Source organism: Azolla caroliniana, unplaced genomic scaffold (genome assembly GCF_043228905.1).
Source record: "Azolla caroliniana isolate FFs.n. ecotype wild unplaced genomic scaffold, voAzoCaro1.0.p SCAF_20, whole genome shotgun sequence".
Taxonomy (NCBI): domain Eukaryota; kingdom Viridiplantae; phylum Streptophyta; class Polypodiopsida; order Salviniales; family Salviniaceae; genus Azolla; species Azolla caroliniana.
In genome coordinates this window covers 11,622,044-11,643,516 of record NW_028230455.1, presented here as the reverse complement: position 1 = coordinate 11,643,516, position 21,473 = coordinate 11,622,044, and the positions used below count along the sequence as shown (strand labels likewise).

Here is a 21,473-nt window from a genome sequence, read left to right as displayed (position 1 = left end):
AATTCTACATGTTTGCAATAATAAATACACTTCTCTAGCTGTGCATAAAGGCCATATTCTTGTAGTCATTTTAGCACTCAACGAACATGAGAATCATGCTTCCTGCGTTTTTGAATAAATCAAATAGATGATTAGAAAGATGTCCAAGAGATCTCGGAAATGTCATTAGCCATGTGCTGAAAAACTGATGGTGTTCATGAAGGCATTAGAAGATTTTTGCATGCATACTAAGTTAAGTGTCAACAACACTAAAGCAAAGAGTATGCTTGTGAAGAGCTAAGAAAAGATAGATTATGCATTATGTATGAGCCACTTAAAATTGTGGAAAGCTCCAAATACATTGACCTTGAAGTTTCTTCAAATCATTAGATGGAATGGATGTACTACCCACTTCTTAGAGGCGGGAAAGAGACATATTATGCATTTGAGAACACGTGCAATCATGGAGAATTTAAGTTTTGGGTCCTCGAGAAATACATTCTTAACACTTTTGTGACATTGATGTTGCTCCATGGTGTGGAAGTATGGGGCAAAAGTATCCTTATGTCCACCTGGAAAGAGTTGGAAAATGTCCAGAAACATTTTCTTACAAAGTTTCTCCAACTCAAGAAACAAATGACATACACTCTCTTACTTACTTATCGGGACATGATCAATTCCAATTGAGATCATAGCTACCGAAAAGGGTGACCAAGTACATCCTTTAGGTTCAAAAATGTCCCATACATCGACTTTTTAAAATCAAACGGGAAGCATGCAACAAAATCTAGAAGGCACATAAATTTATTTTTTGTGGGTTCCAATTGGATACAAGGAAAATGTTTCGGAAGATGGGATGCAACCAACCATGTGCTTTCACGATGCATCGCTAGATTCCTCAGTAAATGAAACAATTTTGCAACACCAATGTATCATGATATAGGAGAAATGTCGAGGCTCACACTTAACACATTATGCTACATATGTTGCACCCAACTCCAAAACCATATTCTTCACCGAAAGCTATACCACACACACACACAGATACATGTTGGAGCTCATCAACACGGCCTCATGTAAGAGTGTGCCCAAATGAATCGGGAAGAACAATAATGGAAAGCAAGAGGAATAAGTATGCAAAGCATGTATGTATGTTACATTATATGCGTGTGTATGCATACATATATAATTTATGTATGCAATGCGTGCGTGCAGGTAGCTTATGTTATGTGTGTGTGTGTATGCATATGTATGTATGTTATGTATGTAGCATGTCTGTATGTTATGTTATGTGTTTGTATGCATATGTATTTATGTATGTATGTATGCTATGTTTTGTATGTATAAATGCCATGTTATGTGTGTATACGTATGTATGCATGTAAGTATGTATGTGCGTGTATGCATATGTATGTATGTATGTATGTATGTATGTATGTATAAATGCTATGTTATGTGTGTATACATATGTATGTATTTATGTATGTATGTATGTATGTATGTATGTATGTATGTATAAATGCTATGTTATGTGTGTATACATATGTATGTATTTATGTATGTATGTATGTATGTATGTATGTATGTATGTATAAATGCTATGTTATGTGTGTATACATATGTATGTATTTATGTATGTATGTATGTATGTATGTATGTGTATGCATATGTGGTACATACATTTGTCATGAGATTAGGGTTTCAACTCTGTCACACATTTTCCTTCAATTTGTGGGCCATTGTCGCTTCTCGTCTCTCTGACATTATATATATATATATATGTAGAGAGAGAAATGCGATGCCCTGCACCATCGCCAACTGAGCCTCAGTAACCAGATCTTATCAGAGTTCCGATCAGATTAAATCTGATCTTTTTGTATTTTTCTTTTTTTGTTATTCCATGGCAGATCGGTTTCTCCACAGCAAATGTTCTCTTTTCTCATTCTGGCGATGGATTCTTATTCTGAGCTATCTCTTCTGCTTAATAATCAATCTCTGCCACGGATCTCGTATCGCTACTACCGTCGGATCCGAAGCTAAGAAGCCTGGAACACCGACCGATGAAATGAAAGACTTTGCTGTTGCCTTGGATGCCACCACTTTCAACTCTACTTTGTCCACGGCTCCTGCTCTCTACGCCATAGTCGAGTTCTACGCCAACTGGTTAGTTAGGCTACCGAATTTTGTTCTTTTTAAAATTATGATTCTATTTTGAATGCTGCATTTTTATTGAGTTGCCGATTTATTAATTAGTTGATACCATACAATATTTTTTTATAATTGTAATAATAATAATAATAATTATTATTATTGTGATTAACGTATTTGTATGATCTTGATCGGATAGGAGGGATATATATGAAATTGTTGATTTTTGGTTAACGATCTGGTAAGAGGGAGAGGGATTGTATATGCTCATTGAGGATGATCCAGTAGGAGGGAGGGAATGTAATGCATAGGCATACAAATAATCTTAGTGTGTTGATCATTATCATGCTCTATACCAACAGGTTAGTGTAGCAACTTTGTTGATTACGGAAATATTTATCGTTGATCGAAGCTATGATTGTACATGTGACTGTAGTGCGGTTACATCGTGGTCTATGGTCTAGAGAAGGAGACACTAAAAGGGGAGGTGGTAGATGTCTAAATATGATTGATGCGTTTTGTAGGTAGGATATTTTATTGTCTGCCGATATAATGTAGGATCTATGGTATTGGAAATTTAAGATAATATCTGGCTGTTTTTTCTCCATATGATCCGGATTGTTTTATGTATATTGGAAAACACAATCTTTTGCGTCATGAGTTTCTATTCAGTGTGGAAGCAGAGCATAGGCTCTGAAACAAATGTGGTTATGATAGAATCATTTGGACCCAGGAGTTCCAGTAGTGATGGGACTTGTGCCGAACAATGGCATAACAAATGTGACAGCAGAGAATCTGGTGTTTCATGGGGTAATGAACATTTGAATTGCTTCAGGGATGGATATGGCTGATTTTGGATTGACAAGCTGTCTAACCTCTCCCAAGTCACTATCTAGTGAAGAACTGAATATAGAATGTAACAATGTTGCTTTGATAGATTCTTTAACAACTAGAAGTTCCCATGGAGGGGATCTCTTGTGGATCATATGCATTATTGGATGTGATTGCAAAGACTCTGTTGCATCCATGGATGGATGCAGCATATGCAGATTTAGTGTCTTTATGTTTCTAGGTGATTGTAATGAGACTGATGCCCAAAGTTCCTTACAACAGCATAGTTAGCGTTGAAGATTAACTGAGATAAAAAATGATAGAGTTGAGCAATGGCACAAGTGGTGTAAAATTTGGCACAAATAATGTGTTAACTGTTCTCATTCAGATTATTATGCTAGTTGTCCTTGTATAAAGGCACGTGTGCTTACTTTATATCTTTTAGGGACCTATGCCATTTTGGGCTATGCATCTATTCTGAAATCTGTGGTATTGAATTGTTGTTCATCAGCTTATTTGAATCACCTCGTTTGAGATTTTCACATGTTACTGCCTCATTGTAGGTTGTTGGTTTTTTTTCTGAATGCATTCTTCTCATGGGGAGAGAAATTATTGCCTCACATTCCATGACCTCACTTAGACCCATTTTGGTTTGATTCTTGAATCTTGATGTAGATCTAAGTCAAGGTCTGCATCATAAAACATTTAGAGATTTTTTGCTTCCTAAGGAATGTACTTTTTGCACTTGCACTTAATGCTTTCGTTTTTTGTTTATATTATCTCACAGGTGCCCAGCTTGCAGAAATTATAAAGTAAGAAAACAGACTCTCTCATAGTTTTCTATTATGTAAATACATTTGTATGACTAATACAATCTCTTTGCTATTATATACAGCCCCATTATGAAAAGGTTGCCAGACTTTTTAATGGGCCAGATGCGATTCATCCTGGTATATTATTCATGGCAAAAGTGGATTGTGCTTTGAAGGTAGCAATGATTCACAAAAATACTAGTTATTGCCTTTTAGTTTCCCTTTATAGATGATATTGTGTTTTCAATAATTTAATGAATGTGTTGCTCAGTAATATGTTGTCCATAAAATAGGTAAACAGCATGCTCTGTGACCATTTCAAGATTTCTCGTTATCCTACCTTGTTTTGGGCACCACGAATGAAGTCAGCATGGGTGGCGGGGGCATCTGCTGACTGGGAAATGATTGGAAATGCTCATAGGGCAGATCTTCTTCTTCAAGTTGTTAATAAAAAGATCAACAAGTATGGTGATTGTTTGCCTATTGTCTAAATTCGAAACTGAAAGCCAGTTCTGTAGCTGTGAATGTAACATTTTAATGTCTCATGAAAATATGTAGGAGCATTGCGACTTGATTTAAATATCAAGGCATTTGAAAATTATTTATGGTATACAATTATATGTTCTTTTGAGACAGATCATATACATTGGAGGATATAAGATATTTCAATGAACCATTATTATTAAGAGGTGGTGAGCTCGACCTTGGACAGGTCTGTCAAAAAACTTTAAGGTTTACTTTGTTACTGAAGAAAGTTTCTCAGCTTGTGAGTATGTCACAAAAACCAGACTTGACAATGCTTATCCATGATCTGTCTCTTTGGTAGAGAAGGTGGCTATATCAATTCATGACATTGAAGAAGCAACTGCCAAAGCAATGGATATTATTGTGGCTGACAAGGTTAGTTAAAAGTAAAGGAAATCCATGAAAATCTAAATAGTATTCATTTACATATATATTCTTACCATATTTTGTGTATTTTCCTTGCTCTCATTTTTCTTATAATCATGGTTCTTGTTTGTATTTACTAACCGTTCAGCTGGTATTACTGTAGCTTCTAAATGGGAAAACACGTCCCGTGTTTATTCAATTATTACAGTTGCTAGTGGTTCATCACCCATCAAGAAAGTAAGCTTCTAGTTGTTGCATGTTATCACTTATTCCTTAGATGATTATGCAGCTGTTCTTTGTATTTATAATATGTATGTCTGAGAAGGGTACTAATTCTGTTAGAAATGTTCTCATGAAGCTGTAAGAAGGGCACTGCAGACTTGTTAATGAGCTTAGAAGATTGGTGGCCTTCCCTTCCGAGCCAAGAAAATGAGGCAGGCATTGGCGTCAAGGATATTGAAGGGCCTGATTTTAAAGCATTAGAAAGGTTCCATATTTGTGGTGATCATGTACCTCATGACGATTGGGTCAGTCTCTCATTACGAATGTTGAAACTGATAATGCTAATACAGATGTGTTTTATCCTTGTGCAAGCTTGACTTTATTTATATTGCAGATTAAGAGATTCAGGGCCAAGTCCTATATGTGATCTTTTTACACAGTTTTGATTACATTTTTCTTTGAATTTTGCATATGAACATAAAAATGAAGAGCAGGTTTTGGGGAACTGTGCTCATTAATGAAGAATTTAAAAGAAGTTAAAAGGCGTTGAAGTTATGGAATTTTCTTTCTGATATTGGTTATTGAAATCCTGTATAGCTTGATATTTCATTTCGATATTTCTATTTTATTTCCATATTTCATCGTCTTGCTTTTTATATTTATCAAGAACTCCCTACATGTCCAAAGGTTTTCTGACGTCACTCCCCTGCTGCCATCATGTTATTTGCTCTCCATTAGTAATCTGCCTTTTACTAATATCTGTTCCTTATTGTGTGCTGGTTGTGTTCAACCGTACCTTCAAAATTTATAGAATAGCTGCTTTTATACAGTCAGATTTCACTGTACAGCAATGCATCTTTTCAAAGTTCATAATTTGGATTAAGAATCAGACTTAAGTGATGGATGCTTTCAAAATTGTGGCATGCAATATATTCTGTTCAACTCACCTTTAAAAAATGACAACTTTTTCTTTAATGTGCTGCTGATTGTGGTCGATTACAGATTTTTTGTAGAGGCAGTCGCAAAGATACACGAGGCTACAGGTAATATACTCTTCTGCATGATCATGTTACACCTCATTCCTCAAATAAGTGATGGTTATTGTAGTAATATCAGCTCATTTTGTTATCCAATGAATAGAAAACTTAGTTTCTGTATTAGCTGGCATAGGAATCTAATAAAAACCCTAACAAACAAATCTCACTTGGTTGTATCGGGTAATTTTCATACTAAATGGCTCAATTAAAACCACCTTGTTAATCTATATGACCACGGATTAAAGACTCTATGATTACTGAAGTAAGTCTCCGTATCTGATTGAGTCTTCTGTAACATGTCTCATCCGTGTCTGCAAGTATGAATAATCTTCATCCAGATAGCTGTGGTCACTTCTGTATAAATGTCCTCTGTTAGTCTCCCATTTCTAGCGAGTAGAAGAATTGTCAGCAGTGCATGGTTGGGTAACTAGTCCTGGCTACATCAGCTAATGATCATCATCTCAGCAATGATATGAGTTGTCAATAACCGGTGCCCCACTTGCATTTAGCCCAGCTCTTTACGGGAGTTTCACGTAAAGATCAAATGCAAATATACTCCTAACATTTCTATATAAGGTTGTGCTTTTGCATGATCAAGGTTTAATCTGTACAGAGAAATCTTCCTGATCAGTGGTGTTCCATATTCTTAGAAAATGAGATCCGACTCTTCGGGCAATACCTTTTCAGCGGTGCCATATTTTTCCTGGTTTATTAATCACTCTTGTCATCTGTGAAACCTTCAATAATGCTGCAATCCTCAACTACTGTGGAGTGCATCTTAGCTCGTGCTTATATACCCTGTGTGAAAAAACCAAAATATCTAACATCCAATCCAAATGATGTTGATATGGTAAGCTGTAGAAGATTTTGGGATAATCTCTAACCTCCAGTCAAATGGTGTCAATAATGGCAGCTGTGGAATGCACTAATCTATTGCGACCTCTGAATTGGAATACTGTATCACAAAATCTCTAACATCCAATCCGATTCAAGTGGTGTTGATAGTAGCAGCTGTGTAATGCAGTCATCTATATGCATCTCTATTCAATATCTATAATATCCTTGGAAATAATCCGATTCTCAATTGTCATGAGCAATCTGAGTGCAGATTGAAACCTACGAGATATGTGTGCTAGGAGCCATATCAACTTCTGTCTTAAATGTGGGTTGATGGCGTAGCAATTATTATCATCTCTTCCAAAGTAGTTTGTCTTGTCTTTCTTCGGGTGAATAAGTTGGTGATGGCTGAAGAGATTGCTTACTTTCTCTTCCCACCCCATCCATATATTGCTCTTTTTTGTTTGCCATCTCGTATCTGTCTCATCAAAGAGACTATTTGCTTCACTCACCATATCCATGAGATACACTATCACGGGCTAGGTTAGAGTGTGACAGCACTTATATACTAGAGCTTTATATGATGATTCAATATGTGTCATTGAAGTATCGTTGTATATCCTGGACAACATACTAATAGCCATAATTATCTCGCTGTGATTTTTCTTATAATGCTTAAATCCTTTCAAATATGTTTTGATTTTCCTTGGTTCTTTCATCAAGCAGTTGTGGCTTGTGGCTTCTATTCCATGCTCTGTCTGTGAGAGTTGAAGATAGGTTAGCTGCTACAGCATTTCAGACAATTTGTGGTTTTGTTGGGAATTTTTTTAATTGCAAGGAATGCAGTGAACATTTTCTTCGATTTTGTTCAAGGTATGCATGCCATTAACACGTTTAAAAGCTTTGCCTCTGGTTAATTTTATTGGTGCTAAATCAGCTACTGTCTCTTGTTATTCACGTGGTGAAGTGCGAAGTTGAAAGTTTCATCACGTCGTCAATTGGCGATATGGTTGTGGGATGTTCATAATCAAGTAATTGCCATATTAAGTTTTTGTTAATATGATGCTCAATGCTTCTTCGTAAGTGGTCTGTTAATGGAAATCTTTACTATGTTCATCACCTTATTTTAGGTAAATAGTAGGCTTCAAAAGGAGGAAGCATCTCTTGGAAATGCTGATCCAGTGTTCTTAAAGCAGCCCTGGCCTCCAGAAAGTCTTTGCAAATCATGTTGGAAATCGGAAGTTATCAAAGGGGCAGACAATAGTACTGATCAGAAGTCATTTTCTTTTGCAGAGGTGTATCTCTTTCTAGTGAAATTCTATGGACATGGTCTTTCGCCTTCAAATTCTACTGGTTCTATAATTTCAGCGAAGAAAATAGTGTCAGATGTGCCAGAATCTGCTGCACTTACTGCTGCATCAGTACCTATTGGTGCTGCTTTAGCTGTAGCTTTTGCAAGCTGTGGATTTGGAGCTGTTGCTTGCTTTTGGCGAAGTCGCCAGAAGAAGCGAAAGTATGTTCATAAATTCTTATGATGATGAAGCTGTTATGGTACTGATATGGCTTACATTCTTTATTGTGACGAAAGATGTTATATGGTACTAATATGGCATAAATTCTTTATATTAATATTCATACCTTATTGTCCTAATATGCCTTCAATTCTTTATTATGATAATGAAGATATTATGGTGTACCAATATGGCTTAAATTCTTTATTATGATAATGAAGATATTGTGATACTAATATTTGGTTAAAATTCACAATGATGATTAGATATTATGGTACTAATATATATGATGTCGATGTTTTTGCTAACTCCTTTGAATGGCAGGCAGGTACGGAGGCTTGCTTAACAAATTGTGACGACGATAAATGTTCACGAGATTTTTTGTAGGAGAGATTCATTGAACCACTATATGAATGCAGTCGAAAGAAAAGCTGGTGTTTTCGTTCTTGCAAATGAAAGAGGGAAAAAACCCAATGAAAGGCTGTTGCCAGAAAACTAACTACTTTTGAACAGACCCTGTTGTATTCCAAAGTAGGGAGTGAAACTAGTCAAAAGTTGGTCGTTTGTAAAAGTATATATATTTGTAAGGTATATTGAGAGATATCGTCCACTTATTATTTGAGAATTCGGAAAAAGACATTCTTGCTTTGTAATTTTATATATGGTTTAAACTTTATAGCTCATGATCATGATGGTTGTTTAGTTGAATTATTTTTCCTCTAATTGTGAGCATTAGACGATCTCGAATGAGCTTGGAAGTTGGAAAGGTGAAACCTTGAAATGAGAAATATTTTTGCAGCAACAGTCTCAAATAATATCCTATGTAGACTATGTATTGAGGTACCTAGAGTACGATTAGAGAGGTGATTAGGGGTTGGACCTTCATTGCTAGCATTCCGTCACTCAGTAGGATTCCATTATATAATTTTGAGGAAGCTGTGGCACCTGGAAAAAGACATTCATTCCTCTCGTCCCTGTGCTAATGAAGGTTGATTACCTACGCTTTTAAGAAATCAGTTGGCAATACTTGGCTAGAGTGACTTGACCCAACTGTTTTTGAAATCAGTTGGATGGTGGTGTATCTGGTACTTGTGGTTTGCTTGATGGTGACCCATGGTATGAGGTTGGTCAAGGGAATTGGTCACATTTGATTGCATGTATGCCCCATGTGATTATGTATGCGTTGAGTCGCAATGGTTTTGAAGTTGACCAACTCAACAATGGGTGTGTTGTATTCTGTTTGATGTGTTTGTAGGTATGATTTCTTAATGTGAAGTTCTTGCCGCTTCTTTTTGGGTCTAGGTATGTGAAATACATTGATTGCATTGATTATTAGATCCTTGATTTGCTTCAGATGTGTTACATGTAATTCTTTGGGATAGCATGTTTGGATTTATGGATAAAAACCAAGTCAATGTCATCAACATAAAAAAAAAGTTGGTTGGGTACCTAATCTGTCCATTCCCTTATAGATTGCTTCATATCAATGGTGTTAATGATGACCTCTAATAGAACACATATGCACCTTAGTTGTCCCAATAAAGGCACATTTTTAATGCATATATCACATGTCATATTAAAAGGGAAATTAGAGAATATTCAAGTCTTTATTGAAGATTTTCCCTTGGTTGAATATGGAAGGCCTTGAGGGATCCAGAAAACAAACCATACAATCTTCTATTTTGTGCCTTGGCTTTGGTCCACCAAGCAACATGTTGTAAGGTTGTGGCAGATAAGTAGTGCATGAGTATCATTTGGTATGGGGATTACATCCCGAGTTCAACCTTGACGTAAGTGTGTTGAGTTTTCCTTGAAACATAACTCCACAAAGTTTGTTGAGGACGTGGTAAATGATGATAGTTTGATGTATGGATAGGCAAAATTGTTTGCAACATCATGTTAGAATGCATTCTACAAGGGTACTTGTCACTTACAATAATGGAGGCAGGGGCAAGTTTTTGATGGTTGTAGTGTGGCATGGCTAGTGAAGGAGATGATATATGCTCTTTGCGTAAGAGTATCGTATTTCTGGACCTTAACAAGGTCGAGGTGCAGGTTCTATAATTGCCACTATGTAGTGGCCAAGTCTTTGCCAAATATTTATGTGGACAATTATTCCTTTTCTCATCTTTTTTGGGAGGTTGAGTAGGGGCAATCAAGAAACAAAGATATAGGTGCGTTTGGGCAATGAAAAGAAAAACTTACAAGTATGATTGACAAGAATTTTAGCATCAATAAAGGAAACCCCTATATCTTGCCTTGGGTACATGATGTCGTTCATGAATTATAAACAATTTGAATGTTATAGTCATGATACTCCAAACGAGACATAACAATTTTTACCTCGAGAGGACACTAATATATTATCATCCTCTTTTTGAGGACAAGACGATGCTCAAATCAATGGCATAGGAGTAGTGCCACATAATCTCTTTACCATGTTATGGCCACCAAATGTTACTATTACAATATGACCATCATAAGATGCCACTCGTGGATGATACATGAATAAACATCGAGACAATTCCTCTTATTCATTACTAAGAGACACAAGTTTCCATCTAGAAGATGTTAAAACACATAGAGAGATCATCTACGTTGTCTTTATAGCACACGAAGTCACTCATGAATGATATATGACTAGCATGGAATGGTCGATCCGTGGGTTGCCTCCAAAGGATGTTGCGATTATATTTCGTCCTTGGCCTTGTCCTTTCATTTTCATCCACGCGGTCCTCATCATCCTTTGTCCTCATCGTTGGTCCTTGTCATAGTCTTAGTCTTGGTCTTGGTCATGGTCATGATTGTCATTTTGGTCCTTGTCATCAACCATGGTCGTGGTCATCATCCTTGTCCTCTTCATCCTCAGCATCATGTTCCTCTTCGTCCTTGTCCTTTGTCCTCATTGTTGGTCCTTGTCATCGTCCTAGCCCTACTCTTGGTCATGGTCACGGTCCTTGTCATGGTCCTTCTCATTGTTAGTCTTGATCATCATCATGTTCTTGGTTATGGTTACGGTCATGGTCCTTCTCCTTGTCCTACCCATGGTCTGGTCTTGGTCATGGTCATGGTCATGGTCCTACCCCTGGTCTTGATCATGGTCATGGTCCTACCCCTGTTCTTGTTCTTGTTCTTGGTCATCATCTTGGTCTTGGTTATGGTCATGGTCCTACCCCTGGTCTTAGTCATGGTCATCATCTTGGTCTTGATCATGGTCATGGTTCTTCTCATCGTCCTACCCCTAGTCTTGGTCAAGGTCCTTCTCATCGTCCTACCCATGGTCTTGGTCAAGGTCCTTCTCATCGTCCTACCCCTGGTCTTGGTCTTGGTCTTGGTCATGGTCCTTCTCATGTCAAAGTCATGACAACATTGAGAGCATCAAATTGTGTCATCACTCATCACTCGTGTTCATCTTCTTCTATTTCCTCTTCTTCTTCTTCTTCTTCTTATGTGAGTCACTCACTATTTCCACTCATTCATTCCTATATCCTCTCTGTCTGTCTGTCTGTCTGTCTGTCTGTCTATGCTATGGAAAGAGCTTCCTCACTGCCATCGCCATCGCCAACATCTCATCTCCTTCTCCATCACCAGAAAGGCGGAATCCCTCTCAGGCCCCACCTTCTTCACCGTTGCCACCATGGCCTCTTCTTCTTCACTTGCTTCTCACCCTCTTCATCCCCGCGCCTTCCCCTGCAGAAACTCCCGCCTGCCATGACCTTCAGAGAAGGAGGACGAAGGAGAAGGAGAAGGAGAAGTGGATCCTTCTGGCTGCACACGACGGATCCACAGAACTTCCATCTCTCCTGTCAAGCTTCTTCTTCTTCTTTCTGGTGGATGAAAGAGAATAATAAGGATGCGAAAAAATATGAAGATGCTTCTGCAGAACAGAGTAGTATTGCAAATGAAGAGCTTTTACTCTTCTTCTTCCAGATCGATTTGACGACTAGACTTCAGGTTCCTCTTTAAATTCCTTCTTCTTTGATTTAATGAACAATGAACTGGATTCCCAATAGTTGAATTATTTTTAATGATCTAAATCCTGAACCCTACCCTACCTAACCTTAAAACGTACGTCCAATTGAAAGCATTGCCTTTAGCTAGACCCTAACCCTAAACCAATCCTAAACCCAAAACTAACCCAAAACTAACCCAAATCTTAGCAATAGATCACATTGGAATCGAGAATCTGTTAAGCTATAATAATCATGCAATTAACTAAACCATAAACCCTAAACCCAATTGAAATATTAATAAAAATTGTAAGTCCTAATTACTTTAACCCTTTTGAATTATCATGTTTATTTTTTTCGCCATAGATCACATCAGAATCACGAAACTTATATTTGAAAGGACAAGAAGTAGAACTTCTATAATGTCCAGTGTTTGCATGTGCCATGAATGAATATATCAGCCCACTTAACCTTGATGATCAATCAATCCTATTATTAAACCTAAACGCTAAACCTTAAACATACATATGCTCAGAAATAAAGCTTCCTGGAATTCAGTTTTTGTATGGTTATGACAGTGTGCACTTCACATTGATCAAATCCTAAACTGAAACCCTAGAATCTAAACCAAATCCGTGAATTTGCATGTTAAGAGGTGATAGTCAAAGCATCTCTGATGTTCACTGTTTTCATGGACATGACAGACTTCACTTCATATCGAAGGCTCGAACTGTCCGAGTGCAAGTGCAAACTTACGTATAAAACTAAGAAGAAGTGAAGCTTCTCTAATGCTCAATATTTTCATGAAAAATCAGCTTGCGCTTATCATGGATGAATATGGAAACTTACATTTTAATCTGCAAGTAATCCAAGACTTACATATTAAAAGATGAGATGTAGATGGAGCTTCGTTAATGTTCAGTCTTGGAATGATATGACAATGTGTGATTACCATGAATCAATATTGAACTCACATATAAACCCAAAAACCTCACTCCCATTCTTACAAATTAGTATTTATATGATATGACAGCCTATGGTCACATCGATTGATATTAAGCTTGCATGCAAACTTACATATTAGAAGGTGGAGTTTCATAGAGTTCGGTATCTGCATGATATGATGGCTTGTGCTTAACATGGATCAATATTAAGCTTACATAGTAACCCAAAAAAACCCAACCTAAACTTACATATTAAATAAAAGATAAGAAAAAGTTGGAGTATCCTTAATGTTTTAGTGTTTGCATGATATGACAGCGTGCGCTTAACATGGATCAATATGCAGTGGCACAGCAGATTCGTGAAAAGCTTGCAGAGGTAATCTTAAACTTAAAAAAAGAAGAAAAGAGAGATTGAATTCTACAGTTTCTGCCATGTATGCCACCCAGCTCCTGAAAGATGCATGTAACTTGTAGTCAGGTGGACAAAGAGATCTTGAAACAAGCAGATGCAAAGGGGTCTGTGTCATCAAAAGAAGAGGCTCAGGACAAAGGCATCACAATTTTACGTCTCAGGCTAGAAAATAATTTTGCAATCTTATTTGTTTTCTGATCGATAATTATGTGTAGGTAGAGTATTGAATATCTTTCTAGATGCTACATTGTACACTGTATGGAACTTATTGTGAAATAGCGTATAGTGATAGTTACTATTTCACATCTGTATACAAATGTAAAGCATACATGTCTGTGCACCATTGAATGAATACACATTGCTCAATGTAAATTTCCTCCATCTGTTCGACCTAAATTCTTCAGAAATCTCCTAAACTATGAATCTGTTATTAGAGTTGGATGACGTAAACTTCTTTGGGGAATCTGGATCAAAAAGTTAGCTCCTTCAGTGTAATGTTTTATATTGGTTTTACTTGTACAATTGACTCTTCACATATAGAATTGAGTAGAGAAGAGGGGTCTTGTCATCAATGATGACATATGTCTCATGTGACTAAAATGAGTACTCTAGCTACTAGTAGCTTTGAAAGCTTGGGCTTATAGCAATCCACTTATTACTTGATGGTGACTCCCTTTAAGTGTCAGTTAAACTTGTCAACTTCTAATGTCACTCTAAGGTTCATATAATGTAGGGTCTTATTGAGAGGTAGATAGATAGATAGATATTTTTAGCGCCCATAGAGAGGCCAATATTGACCCATGGAACCTAAGTACAAAAGTTATCTTGATGTGTGTCTCCTTCCTAAGAAGGGATGTTCATACTTTGAAGCACAAAGTCTCGATGTGTGTCTCCTTCCTAAGACGGGATGTTCATACTTTGAAGCACAAAGTCTCGATGTGTGAATTAGGCATATATATGCAGAGCATGTAAAAAGCCAGTGATACTCATCCCCTACTAGCCTTTCCTTGCATACCTTACATGCCTTCATATTTGGCAGATTTTGATTCCATAATGCAACATCAATATCTAAGTTGTGTGATTGAGTGCGAAGGTGTTAGGGCTCTACAAAGAGTCAATACTCATGTTAGTAATGAGGTAAGGTTGAATACGATCAATAGGTCTTATTGCCTTATATACAACCCAAGGTTCAGGATTGATGTTTGCAATGTAGTATTCTAATTTTGCCCTTTTAGCATCTTTCCACTTCTTCCTTAGTGGATCCATTAATCTTTGCTTGTTCATTGGAGGTAATATATGTACCTTGATGATAGAAGGGATGTTTGGTTTGGCCAGAAAATTAAAAATGGCAAAGAATGACTTGGAAAAACAATGATAATTCGGTATTCATCCATGATAAACCGTGTTACAAATTAGTGAGATGTTTTGCTTTTCAAGTCCATTTGTTTCAAATATAAATTCTGTTATTTTGGGAAATTTACATATGAGTCTCTTTTATATGATGAAGAAGGGCTGGGTGATCATTTTACAATTGTATTACTAGCGTTATGAGTTACCAATCTATAAGTGAATGTTAATAAAATGAACCGCTTGAAGAGTTGCAAGTAGTAAAAAATTGCATTCTTGTTCAGCACTTATAATGGATATTTAAATGTTGATATCATTATTTTTTCATATTTTAAGTTCTGGCCTAATGCAGAACATGTGTTACAAATTCGTGTCATTTCTTTACAGAAATGATTTACAGAAAGCTATTGAGGAAGAAGATTATGGTGGAGCTGCTGAACTACGAGATCAGATCTCCAAATTAGAGGTATCTTTATTATGATAAGCATGATGCTTTATGAGTAACAGTTGTATATTGCGTGATGCTAACAGCAAGAAGATATCATCTCTATGTGATAGGCAGAGTCTTTAGCTGCTGCTGCTAAAGCATTGGCATATGAAAATGTTGAATATACATTCCGTCTTGGTCAGAAAGTGCGCCATACCAAATATGGTAAGGATTACTTCAGATAAGTTTGTAATTTATTTTGTTAAGCATAAGGAACTAACTGCAAAACCTAAAAGGAAATTAAAAACAGTGTCTGTCATAAATTTCTTTCTTTTCTTAGGGTATTATGGTTTTCTGAAGTATTTTCAAGGATGCCGTAAGAGATTGAATGGGTGATCCAAATAAGAGGGTTTGTTTTGCACAGAAATTATCAAAGAAAGCAAAACCTTAAAACTAATCGCCGTTTGGCTGAAGTCTTTAAATGAAATCGGGTATACCTCTCATGTGCTCTATAACATTTATTGTACTTCTGATATCTTTTTCATATATGATTAGAAAAATCACCAAGTATTCTTTATAGAATAGTAGTTACTGCCAGATTCACTACTCTCGTTCATTGGCTTATGTTTTAGGCCTCTAGTTTTAGCCCATGCCCAATGTGACTCATGGATGAACACATTTAATACTCAGCAATGATGTTTCCTACCCTTCTTTGGTTATGGTAAACATATAGAGTGGGGAGAGTGTATGTTGGAATGAATAGGAATTGTGAAAATTGGGGAAAGCAATAGCTAATGAGTATGGTGTTTTGTATAGCACGAGGATATCTGGAAGCACCAACAATGACAACCTTATAAACATTATGTGAACATATGTGACCCCCAATAGTAACACATATATAGCAATTGGCAGCAGTTCGGTTTGAACCGAACCGAAATTGTGAAACCAGTCCGGTTTGGTTTGAGCCTTTATCGGCTTAATGGGTTTCTGGTTTAGGGTTGATACCTTATTATTTGTGGAACAACCTTTTAACTTTTAAGCCTAATTTTGGCATTTTAGGAAAAATCTTTAAAATTTTGAAATTTGAAATATTGAAAATTTTAAAATTTAGAATTGAATTCTGACCTAACTTGAAAACGGAAACTGAATCGTGAAACCATGGTTTTAATGGTTTAAAAATCTCTAAAACTGTTTGGTTTGAGCTTAGATTTTTTGTAATGTTTGGGTTTAAACAGTTTCATGGTTCAGTTCCGTTTTGTTTAAGTTTCTAAGTTTTTAAACGGTTTGAGTTTGACACTCTCGAACTAAACTGAACCCTGTTGCCGATTGTTACACATATAATAGGTTTTGAATTCACATTTTAATCTTGTATGTGCTTAATCTGCACAGAACAATTATTTGTGCAATCCTATTGACTCATATGGGCATTTAGCTTTATATTAAATAAAACACTTGCAATATTTTTTGTAGTATATGAGCTTGTTAAATGGAGTAGATAATAGTATAGAATAATAACTAATATTACTGTAGACATATCTGATTAGAGTAAAAGCTAATACTCGTTTCTTTAGTGAGGAATGTCTGTGACATACTTGTTATATGCTGGGTTTCAGGATACAGAGGTATTGTGTGTGGGATGGATCCACTATGCTCTGAATTAGAGAGGCCCACATCTGACCTGGTAAAAACTCTCTCTCGTGGACAAAATCAACCTTTTTATCAGGTATTAACTTATTAATCTCTTATATGCATACTTCTTTGCTGAATGGCATTTCATTGAGATAATAAAATAAAATCTTCTATAGAAGGACTCACTTGTGACATTTAGAGGCGATTCAGAATATTGCATTTCAATGTATCTCGTTGAATGGGTTCTTATAACTATTATTGTCACTCAATGATACAGTGCCACAGCTAACCTTGCAGCTGAAATGCTTGTTCCAGGGTAACATGTGCCACGTTTATTTTAATGTTTGGAATTTATTTCATTCGTTGAAGTAAGTTTATATCTTACTATAGGCCCAATAACATTCTGTTAATGTTATTCCATTTAGATTTTCATGTGCACAATGTCAATATAGATCTTGACAAAATTACATATCCTTCAACCCTTGAAAACAACTTTCGAGTTTCGATATCTTTAGCCAATTGAACTCAGACGTCTACCTTAGTCTTCACATTGGAGATTGAGCTAAATCATTTTAGAAAATGCTTATGATTACCACAAACATTTGGTTCTCTATATGTGTGCACAGTTTCTTAACATATCATACAAGTCTTGATCTTTACAGATGTCCATGTTTTCTTCTTTTTGTTATTTATATGCTCCTAAATTCAGGCTCATATTCTATTTTAAATGACATGTACATGTGCATTTGCTCGTTTTAGACTATGTACATAATATATTAGAATAGCTTTTGGGATAGATTGCACTTCAAGCTTGTGTAGTCAACATTTTCTTTACATCAATTTCTCTTTTCTGTATGGGTGCACTAGCTCAGAGCATCTCCATACTTCAAGCTTGAGTATACGTGCACATTTTCTTTACATCAAGTTCTTTTTAGAGTATAGGTGCACTTGTTCAGAACATCTCCATTGCTGCCTGTCCTGTGTCTCTCAAAAGTTTTGAACGAAAAAGAGAACTATTCTCATGAATAAATTTAAAACGATTGATGATTCTACAATGAATTCTTGAAATTTAACTCTTGTTGGGCATACTAAATTCAATGTATGGTCGTGTAAAAACCAAAGAAACACTTATAGGACATTAATGATGATTATGAAGTGACATATTAAATTCAATGTATGGTTGTTTAAAAACCAAAGAAGCATTTGTAGGACATTAATGATGATTATGAAGTGCTTGTGCATAGGACATTATAATGTTAGCAAAAGAAACATTGATTGCATTTGTGGATTTAAATGGTCATATAAACAAAAGAAAAATAGTCAGGAGATCAATATTTAAACATTACAGTTATCTTTTCTTAACTCCAAAATTGTATTGCTTATTTTAGGTGCTTGTGGATATGAGATCAGAGCCAAACTTGTTGGTCACATACGGTATGCATATTTATCTCATTACCCTACTTAGAGGGCTATTTATATCTGACTTTAACTTGTGTTTAGTATGTACACACCTTATTGTTTAAGACACATGGTTTCAACGATTAGTGTGTCAGCTGAATTTTACTGAAAGCTGTTTAGTGTCAAAAGGTTTCCAACATAGGCTGATGAGGAAAGAATCCCATGATGCCGAGTAATGATGGCATTGATATGGGGATGCAAGTGTATTTTATAGAGAAACCTGGTTTCTCTCACTAAGAACTGTTTCTAATCCGAACCCATTGCTTTTGGATTTTCAGTTGCTGAAGAAAATTTGATGGCTCCTGAAGAACCAGATAAGGTAACAATATTTACGAAATATATGTGTCAATATGGGCCCCATGCCCCTAATTTTTAATTTTTAAAAATGATCAGAATGCCTCTTAAGTTCAAAACCAAAACAAACCCTTGTGATTATAACAAAGAAATAAGTTAGTCAATTAATCAGTTCCTAAAAAAGGATTAGGGATTGTGATAAATTTACTATTCTGCACTGAGGAGGGAATTTAATATTTGTTAATTAAGTAGGCCCATTTAATTTTTGGTTAAGAGTCAAAGAAATAACTGAAAAAATACTAGTAATATATAGCTACAAATTAAGTTTATTTATTTATTTTGTTCCAGGATGAATTTGATCATCCATACGTCTCTTTCCTCTTTTATGGGATGGATGCTGCGGGAGATTTCATTCCTATTAAGCAGTTGCGAGAAAAATATAACAAACCGCGTCACGAATTGCCATGGGAAGAAAGTAGTGAAGACCCGAAAGATGATAACAGCTCAAAACCATGATTGATGCTCATTGCTCTTACCAATCATTTGCTTAGTGATATCAGCATCAAAGGCATACAATTAAGAGAATGGAAGTTCGATTCTCGAAGTGGGCGCAGTCCTGTTCCATAGACCATATTGGTCTCCCATGGGTGCGAATTACATATCTATCTTTCTCTATCCACATGTTTTATCTCTAAGTGAGGAAGGTGTGTCCGTGACCCATATTATTGGAAGGAAGAAATTATGAAAGTAATTCTATTTGGGCATGTGTATTCATGATCTCAATTGAAGAATGAATTATGTATCTATTCGTAAAAAATGACTTTGCTCCATAGTGCTGGTCTTACGTGTTGTCTGAAATGTATAAAGGTTGTATTTTTGAGGGCTTAAAACTTTTATAATCTTGTCCCAAGTGTTCTTCAATGAGGCTAGGATGATACATGAGGTTTGGAAGGCAATGAGGATGGAAGAAAATTGTTTCATTTCTTCTGCATGAAATTAGGGAATCCTTTGGAACAAGCAATCATACTTTGTCAATATGTGGAAACTTGCAAAGAGAGTGTAAGATCTTTTTGTGAATTAAAAGTATGAGGTATGTAGCAAGCTTATCATTTGTTAATTTTGAGTTGTAACAATGATCAAACAGAACATCAAATGCTAAAAGGTGGCACGTAACGTTATATATTTCTTGTCTCGCTAGTTTCTCATCTTGCTAGTTTGTTAAATATTTGCCATAATAATACAACAACAATAGTATTTGGTGATATTTTCCTTGGAGGATGATGATTGGCATTATTTCTCATCTTGCTAGTTTGTTAAATCTTTGCCATGATAATTCAGCAACAATAGCATTTGGTGATATTTTCTTCGAAGGAGGATACTCTGGATGTGAGACAAATCATTAGAGGGTTGTATTTGGCCTGAAGAGCCACTTTTATGCAAATATATTTGTTATCCACCTAAGAACAAGAATGGCCAGTGCTGGATAACATGATCGTGTAGCCATTGTAAATCATAAAACACAGAAAATTTGCTTCATTCATTCAGAAATAAATATGTACAGGTTCTTTGTTTTCATCCCCCTTGGTTCTCTATTTGCCTGGAGACAATTATAGAGACAAATGTTGAGTGAACAGTCACTCCCACTCGAAAGGCAATTAGGAAAACATAGTAATTATATATATGAAAATACAAATATTGCATGTGCAAATTAAATTATCATTGGCACTATAGGCAAATCAACTCTCTCTCTCTCTCTCTCTCTCTCTCTCTCTCTCAATGAACTTTTGAAGTCTATATAATGTGTGCAATGATACAAGTAGGAAAACTTGATGAAAAACTTGATGAAGTTTAAACTTTTGATTTTGTTTGTTGCTCTCATGGATAAGATTGATATAATAATGTTCTATTGTAGCCAAGGAAACCAGTAGGGTTATTTATTACCAGATAATTATTTGTTGGAAAATTTAACCATTTCTTATGACAAAGGGTCTTAAATGATTCACCCAAATTGTTGAAAAAATAAGGAAATTTTTTAAGCGAGAGAAAATTTAGGAACTTTTTGAAGCAAACTTTTAGGACATCTAGTATTGATGAACCATTCTAGTTCAATGCCAGTCTTTAGCATGCCCTCTTCTCATTGTCTTCTTCAAGTCAATCTTGTTTCTCGGCCACAACCCTCAAACACAAATGACTTGTAGAAATGGTTCGTAAATTGGAACCAGAAACCAATCGCTTCGATGAAGCCAGCTTTTGGAACACGCAAGTAAATGACTTGTAACTAGAACTGGAATTAGAGAATAAATCGCTTCCTTTAAGGGGGTTCTTCATGAGAAAATTTTTTTGAAACGAAACTCCAGAACTAGAGAGAGGAGTGTTAACTTGGTATTCCTAGAGGAGTGGTGGGGGGGGCAATGTGTAGAATTTGCCTAAAAAGGGTAAATGTCAGTAGGGGCATTTTATGCAATTATGGAAAACGTAATTATAAACAGAACAGAGCAACAGAAAAAACAGAAAGAAGGAAGAAGAAGAAGAGGAAGAAGAAGACGAACAGAGCAGGAAAAGAAAGGACTCTCTCTCTCTCTCTCTCTCTCTCACGCACATCGATTTTCTTGGCAGCTATGGTCCTCCTCTGTCCATCTCGCAACCGGAAATCTTCACACACGCGGCTTCTGAAGGTGAGAGAGAAAGAGAAGGAGTTCGAAGCTGCCCAAGCAAACAGACTTAAACAGAGGAAAGAGAAGAAG

At 36.1% G+C, this 21,473-nt stretch overlaps 2 protein-coding genes across 7 annotated transcripts; both read left to right on the top strand.

Annotated features, from left to right (window-relative positions):
• Nucleotides 1-1,703: 1,703 nt before the first annotated feature.
• On the top strand, nucleotides 1,704-8,976 carry LOC147851024 (sulfhydryl oxidase 2-like). 6 transcript variants are annotated; one of them, XR_015531613.1, is made up of 13 exons: nucleotides 1,704-2,142; nucleotides 3,746-3,770; nucleotides 3,854-3,946; nucleotides 4,064-4,233; nucleotides 4,407-4,482; nucleotides 4,602-4,670; nucleotides 4,825-4,898; nucleotides 5,020-5,188; nucleotides 5,886-5,926; nucleotides 7,484-7,630; nucleotides 7,725-7,788; nucleotides 7,888-8,355; nucleotides 8,597-8,976. XR_015531613.1 is itself a non-coding variant. In XM_087335785.1 (13 exons), the coding sequence occupies exons 1-13, from the start codon at nucleotides 1,880-1,882 to the stop codon at nucleotides 8,622-8,624; spliced, it is 1,602 nt and encodes a 533-aa protein (XP_087191911.1). In that variant the 5' UTR covers nucleotides 1,704-1,879; the 3' UTR covers nucleotides 8,625-8,976. The 6 variants fall into 6 exon arrangements, 4 of the variants coding, with proteins under 4 accessions (XP_087191911.1, XP_087191915.1, XP_087191914.1 ...); XR_015531612.1 differs by having other exon boundaries at nucleotides 8,593-8,976; XM_087335785.1 differs by having other exon boundaries at nucleotides 7,888-8,270.
• Nucleotides 8,977-11,821: 2,845 nt separating this feature from the next.
• On the top strand, nucleotides 11,822-19,559 carry LOC147851023 (uvrB/uvrC motif-containing protein). The gene is made up of 9 exons (XM_087335790.1): nucleotides 11,822-12,222; nucleotides 13,479-13,538; nucleotides 13,641-13,735; nucleotides 15,309-15,387; nucleotides 15,480-15,573; nucleotides 16,962-17,071; nucleotides 18,366-18,411; nucleotides 18,714-18,754; nucleotides 19,078-19,559. Exons 1-9 carry the CDS (start codon nucleotides 11,980-11,982, stop codon nucleotides 19,243-19,245), a joined length of 936 nt encoding a protein of 311 aa, XP_087191916.1. The 5' UTR covers nucleotides 11,822-11,979; the 3' UTR covers nucleotides 19,246-19,559.
• Nucleotides 19,560-21,473: the final 1,914 nt, after the last annotated feature.